Source organism: Crocodylus porosus, unplaced genomic scaffold (assembly GCF_001723895.1).
Source record: "Crocodylus porosus isolate Cpor-Errol unplaced genomic scaffold, CroPor_comp1, whole genome shotgun sequence".
NCBI classification, from domain to species: Eukaryota; Metazoa; Chordata; order Crocodylia; family Crocodylidae; genus Crocodylus; species Crocodylus porosus.
In genome coordinates, this window is record NW_017728918.1 from 43880475 (window position 1) to 43887738 (window position 7264).

Genomic DNA, 7264 nt, shown 5'->3' on the forward strand with positions numbered 1-7264 from the left:
TGCGACTAAGTTACAGAAGCCTGCGCCCTCTTCCTTGCTCTCCTGGCCCCATGCATTTTGCACCCTGGGGTGCTCAGTGGCTTTGCTTCAATAGTAGATATAGAGAGTACATTTATCAAGCTTATGCTACAGCCTCATGGTGAGAGTTGTCTCTTGGGAAGCAGGAGATGTGCATGCCTTTAAGCTGAGGAAGGCTGGGAATTCAGGTCTCCTGCTTTCTGTTGAGGTTATTGGACAAAACGTGGGCATTATCCCCACTGGCACTGACCTCAAAGTCAGGGTTTTCAGAATTTCAAGAGTACAGACAAGCATGGCTTATAATGGCTTAAGGGTACACTGAATCAGGCACTTAAACTTTGAAGAGTGATGCCACTCCAGGTGTAGTTGTCCTTATCATTTCCTCTAGGCTATGGGTGTCAAACTCATCCAGACCCACAGAGGTGGTCTGGTGCCAATACTACATGTACCATGCATGCTGGAACAGCTGCACGTGCTTCAAGCATGCATGCAGCACACTGACTCTCACGTGGCACATGGTGTGTAGCATGTGACATATGCCACATGGGGCCAATTTGGGATGCACACAGCATGCAGGGCCTGAGGCATGCACTGCACAAGGCACGCTGAATCCCATGCTGCACGTTGAATCCCACATGGATAGCTTGTCTGTGGGACTGATCTGGATCTAGCATGGAAGGGAGGTCTGGTGCAGCAGCCATATGCAGCATATGCCCCAGACTGGCCCCACGCCATGTGAAGCCCATGCCAGACTTGCCATGGCTGAAGCATGAAGCATGGACTGGCACAGGTGCTGAAGCACACTTAGAAGAGAGGTCATACTTTACTGAGTCATGTATAATAGGCACGGGCTTCACACGGCATGTGGCCAGTCTGGGGCATATGCTGGCATGGCCTTCACACAGCATGGTCATGGTAGGGGTCACATGCGCCTCATGGAACCTGTGCCAGTGCATGCTTCATGTAGCTGGCAGCATTGTGAGCCAGAAGATACAGTTATATGGGCTGGATATGGCCTGTGGGCTGCATGTTTGCCACCCTGCTTTAAGCTGTCTGGGTTATTTCTTACATCTCTATATAAAGAACCTGAAACACTTAAATCTATTAGAAATCAGTTGTTCTCTGAGGCTACGATATCCAGAATTTAGGTGTCCAAGTGCCTAAATGTATGCACTTCAGATATTATAACACCTTAAGGTTGGGTTCTGAATCCTCTGGTACTTAGGAAAATCACTGCTGTGTAAGGATATCCTTAGTAGAGGTATCCCCTGTTTTTAAACAGAGGATGATTTTTCATTGTAGGTACTTTTTAACTTCTGCTCACTGAAGAGTTGTCAATGATTTCTTATAATAGAACATAAGTTTTATACATAACATTGCCTCCATATCATACAAAAGAAAATCATTTTGATTACTGTAAGTACTGGTTCTGCCATTATCACTCATATTCAGTAAGGCCCTCCTCAGGCAGAGTAAGGTACTACTAAGCAATGCACAGTAGATGCACTGGGCACTTAATTTATCTATATATCTATCAATCTAGGGACACATTATTCTCTCAAAGAAATATGGCTATTTTAGTGATTACTGTTATACAAGTAAAAATATCTTTTTCACAGTACGATAATTTCTAGTTACAATATATGGTTACTGATGGTATATTTGTGTTAGATATTGCTTAGGTATAAAATTCAGTAGTTTTGAATCTAGAGATATAGTATAGTATCTACACAACAAATTCCTCATCAGATTAACTTTTGTGGAAAAGTTGTCCTCAGTCATATCTCGGGTCAGGTGTATCTCTGAGAGTTTAGATAGCCCTCTGCATTTAACCCACAGAACAGTGCTAGTGGAAACACTACCTGCATGTTCTTGGAACTAACATGTGGGATTTTAAAAAGTTTACAAATTCCACCCTGTCTTAATGTTTCTTTTTTTTTCTCCAGTTAACTTCTCTTTCTACCTCTGACCATCTTTTCCATAAACCACCTGCTATCCGTTTAATTTCTCCAACTAATCTGAAAGTAAAGCGTGACCTGGTTAACTTGAATCAAGCCTCTTCACTGGAAGAATCCTATAACAAGTGTCAGTCTGCAACTGGGTCTTCTAAACAAGATTCGTCTACATGTTTTCAGGCTACTACTCATAGTTCACCCATTTCCAAGTCCAAAAGATCTGACTATGAATTAAGTAGCCCTTCTTCCAGTTCTCAGTTTTTGGGTAGTTCTCAAGTGCCAACCATTTCTATACCTGACTGGGTTTACAAGCCATCACAAGTCACTAGGTCAGGGCTTCCAAATGGGAGTGGAGGTTTATCCTCAGATGTTCCTAGTTCAAGCAAAATTCAAGACTTGTCAGCCCAGTCTCTGCCCTCATGTTCTTTTAAAAGATCTGTATCTGCCATACCTGTCCATGTCACAGCACATTTATTATCACCTAGTCCTAAACCTCTGTCCTCTCCATTTTATAGTTCCTCCTCAACCATTTGTAGTATAAATGAGCCTTACAGCCAAATGTCACCTACTGGAAATCAACTGAAGCCAGAAATTAGAGCCTCCCTGCCAACAAGGCTCACTTTTTTAACTGCTGTCCTGAAAGCACACCCTTCTCAGCAAAGACCGTTATCCCCTGCTTCCTGCCCTGCTACCTTTTCAGTTAACTCCCTTGGCTCCTCAACACTCTCAGTAGATCAAAAGTTTATAACAACTCCGCCTACCCCTAAGAAATATGTCTCAGGCTTTTCTGTTAGGTCAGACTCTCCAAGCCAAGAAGAACATCAGCCATTGGGATTTTCTCATGTGCCTTTATCTTCAAAGGCCCATCATCCACCTCGAGCTAGATCCCTTTCCCCTAGAAATCACCTTTATGCCAGACCCCTATCTCCTGACTCATTAAGTCCTCTGTCATCCACTGTTTCTTCCTATAGAAAGACGGTCGTCTCTCCACTATTACAACCAAGCTTACCTACTTATTCAATGCCTTCTTGTGTCCCAAGACACTCTTCTTTGAACCCTGAATCTTCTTCTACAAAACAGATGCATTATCCTATCTCCAAATCCCAAATACCTGAGAAGTCAAGGCGAGTACATACCTACTCACCCACCCTCATCTGTAAATCACATCCTTTGTCCTCTCCTTCCAATCAAAGGGGCACATTTCCCCCCTCTTTTGAGAGATGCTCTTCTCCTTCTCCAAATCCTTTAAACTCTACATATAAATCCAAAGCAAGTTCAGCACAGAGGTTTGCTCAGGAGTTTGGTGATGCCTCCCCTGCCCTTTCAAATGCCTCAATGCAATTGTCTTCCTCGCGTCCTAATTCTACATCACCTGTTCCTTCAGCCTGTTATAGTCATCCCCGCTCCTCAAAACTTAGTTCCTCATCATTGCACCCAAGTTATAGAGTTTATTCCTCACCTCTGAGACCTGAGCAATCAGCTACCCCATCAGTAGCACAGTGTAGATCTCCTGTTTCAGATTGGTCACCTTGTCCACTTCTATCAAGATCCAGAGAGCTGACTTCACCACAGACTTTTTCACTGTCTTCTGACCATGAAAACACAAAAGCTAAGGTACTCATCTTGCATGCTTATTTTCTAATGTTCCTTTGTCTTCAGAGGAAAATGACGCTCATTTTAGAGACAGTAAAATTAATGAATTTGGTTAAAGTTTTTAAAGAAACAAAATTTACTACCTATATTAATGCCATGACTTTAAAATCGTAACATCACATTTTGCTATCTGTGTTTTATAGTAAAAGAGCAGCCACTTCAAGAGGTCTTTAGCATAAAAATAAAAGGTATAGTGAGTGGGAAGACATGCTGATGAAGTATCAATTTGTTACAACTGCTTGGACATGGATTTGATTTTCTTTCAATTTTTTGAAAACTCAGATAATACATTGCTGGGTGAAATAGAAATCAATAAATTTGATGACTTGGATAAGCTTAGTAAGTGGGCGAATAAAAACCTGATGACGTTCAATACCAAAAAATGCAAGATACTGCACCTTGGGGAAAACCCCCCCACAGCACTCTTATAGGCGTGGCAGTGGCGAACTCTCTAATACCATGGCTGAAAGAGACTTGGGGGTCATGATAGACCACAGGATGAACATGAGCCACCAATGTGATATCGCAGCTGGTAAAGCAAACAAAACTCTGGCTTGCATCCATAGATACTTCTCAAGTAAATCTCAGGATGTCATTCTCCCACTGTACTTGGGCTTGGTGAGGCCACAGCTGGAGTACTGCATCCAATTCTGGGTTCCACAATTCAAGAAGGATATTGAGAAGCTTGAGAGAGTTGAGAGGAGAGCCATGTGCATGATCAGAGGGCAAGAGAACAGGCCTTATGATGAGAGGCTGAGAGTTATGGGACTATGGGACTCTTCACCCTAAAAAAGTGCAGGCTCAGGGGTGACCTGGTGGCTGCCTATAAGTACGTAAGGGGTGTGCATCAGGATCTGGGGGAACATCTGTTCAGCAGAGTGCCTCAAGAGATAACAAGGACCAATGGTCATTAACTGCTCCATGGCCATTTTAGGTTGGACGTAAGGAAGAACTTCTTTACTGTCCGAGCCCCAAATAGCCTGGAATAGACTCCCTCCAGATGTGGTGCAGGCACCTACTCTGGACTTATTCAAGAAACGTTTGGATGCTTTTCTTGCTGGGATCCTTTGACCCTAGCTGACTTCCTGCCCCTAGGGCAGGGGACTGGACTTGATGATCTTCAAGGTCCCTTCCAGCCCTAATGTCTATGAAATCTAAGAAAATTTATTCTGTGCACATTAAGAGAACAGGCCCGTAGCTTATTCCTGTCATTTTCCATTCTTCCTATGGAAAACTAGGTGTGTCTCAAAGTTTACCATTAAACGTACGTACTTTTTCAGTACTTCCCTGTGCCAAATCTATTCTCTCTTTCCTACTGTTGATCTCTCCTGCTCTTGGCTGTGGTCCTGGCAGGGCGTGTCTACACGCTCATTAATGCACCTTAGTTGGTGCACATTTAGTTTAGTAGCTCTAATGAGGTACCTTCAATAAGAAGTACTAAACTAAATGCACAGTAACTAGAGTTACAGCTGTCAGCATGGTTAATAACTGCTACGCTACTGCTCAGTGTTATTAGGCTAATGTGCAGTAAGCGTCTCGTGTAGATGCTCCTGCAATGTGTTACATTTATGGCTAAAGTCTCTGCTTTCTCCCATTATGCTCTAATCCTTTTTTCTTGTTTTGCTGTTTCTATATGCTATAGTTATGTCATCACAACTAGTTTGATTAGTAAATTCTAGACTGTCACCTTCTGCTTCTGTGTCTTTGTTGTAAATTCTGTATAAGGAAGAAGAAATCTCCTGACTACACTTGCTGCTGTAAATGTGACTGTCTCACACACTGATGAATCAGCCACCTGCCTTCTATATGTCATTCACTAGAAGGAGAAAGAGAACCAGCCGCATGAGAATAAGCAATAATGAAAATTTCTGTAAAAGGGTTTGGAAATCAGTGATATTCTTTAAAAATGCTTCATGTGAACGTATGAACAGGGAAGAAAGTGTGAGGGAGAAAAAAGAAAGGGAAAATAGGTTGGTTAAAAATAATGCAATAGACATGTACATGTGAAAATAAAAGAAACTAGAAAAGACAAAGAAGAGATGAGGTAAAATTGGTCAAAGGGTATCTTTGTTCATCTTACTGTGTATTATGTATTCGCAGTTTTTGTTATTCCTCTTCTCCTTATCTCTCACCCCTCCACTTAAACCTGAAGCACACTTAGAAGAGAGGTCATACTTTACTGAGTCATCTATAATAGGTTCTTCTGTGTCAAGCTGCATCAGTTAGAACTCCTAACAAACTATATATGTCCATAGTAGATGTGATTGATCTGGTTGCCATTGAAAGTGTTTTTTTTTCTTTTTTAATACTTTCGTCTGTTTCAAGAATTCTCATTTGTTTCCTAAAATTTTACAGATTTTAATGAAATTTTCCTATGGAGTAATTTGATTTTTTAAAAATTTGGACATTTTTCATTTCAAAATTTAATTTTGAAAATTCAAAATTTTATTCTATTTCATGGTTATGTTATTTTTACATTATTTCATGACATATTAATAGCAGAAGTAGTACATAATATGCGCTAGTGCTGCTCATGTACCAGAATGAGTATATCTATATCTGCATTAGGTAAGCATGGGTGCTGGAAGGAGTGTAGCAATGTTAATGTAATGCTTTGACTGGGATAACATAACCTGATTCTCAATACTGCATGTTGTCATGTAATGCACTGAATATGACAGAATATAACAGTTGATATATGGCATTATATTAGTCTATTTTATTTTATTTTGTTTAAATAACTAAGGGCTACTGAAAGTTCACTGATTGAAAAAATGCATCATCTTTTTTGTGTAATCAAAATGTCTTCTGTTTGTGTACAAACAGCAAATATATTCGCTACAACATAGTTGGGAGATGCTGAAAAGAAAATAAGATGTAGCAGCTGTTCTTAATGATTCTAAAAATATAATATTCTATTTTCATTTTAACACTTATGTCAGACTAGTGAGAGTAGTGCATATTATTTATTATTATTATCATGGACTTGTCATTAAATAATATACATATAATACATATAAAATACGCTGTGAAATGATATGAACATTTGTAAATCTGAAAAATTCAGAAGATATTTTTTCAGAATTACTATTTTATGGAATATTTTGAAGTCAACTTAGGGTCCATGGCAGATTTGGTAGAGGCTAGGGCAGTCACATGTGCAGCAGCAAGCAAGACTTCTGTGTATTGCAAAGTTTTGTTTGTCCCAGTGAGATCAGACAGGGAGCAACAGAGCAGTCATCTTTATCATACAAAACAAAGAGGATTATCTGACAGGTTTTCAAGCAAAACATCAGACAGTACAGAGGAGAAACCAAGTTTGAAATACAGCCACCTTGTGGCAGGAGTGCATAACACTGGCAGGATTGCATAACAAGAATGCTTAACACTGGCAGGAGTGCATACTGGCAGGAGTATATAACATGTCGTTGTTGGTGATCCCTCATTGTCAAGGATGATCATTCCCATGGGTCAAGTAAAGAGCTGTAGATGTGTCCATTGATGGCTAGGAAGGCCAATCCTAGAACCACAGACTCTCTGGCAAATGCCACCAGTGGTGGTTAAAGGGAGGATCAGATCACAGATTTCTTGGTCTTGTTTCCATTGCTTTTCTTTCTATCATTTTTCAATCTCCAGGG

General features: G+C 40.6%; 1 protein-coding gene across 3 annotated transcripts in view; it reads left to right on the plus strand.

The window, feature by feature from the left end:
• MLIP (muscular LMNA interacting protein) overlaps positions 1–7264 on the plus strand; it is a 205292-nt gene that overhangs the window by 115321 nt on the left and 82707 nt on the right. For 2 of the 3 annotated variants that reach the window (XM_019537542.1, XM_019537543.1), the window contains exon 5: positions 1965–3587. The exons of the other annotated variant lie outside the window; for it this stretch is intronic. In XM_019537542.1, the coding sequence (XP_019393087.1) occupies positions 1965–3587 (1623 nt within the window). The remainder of the gene's footprint in view (positions 1–1964; positions 3588–7264) is intronic. 3 annotated transcript variants of the gene reach the window in all.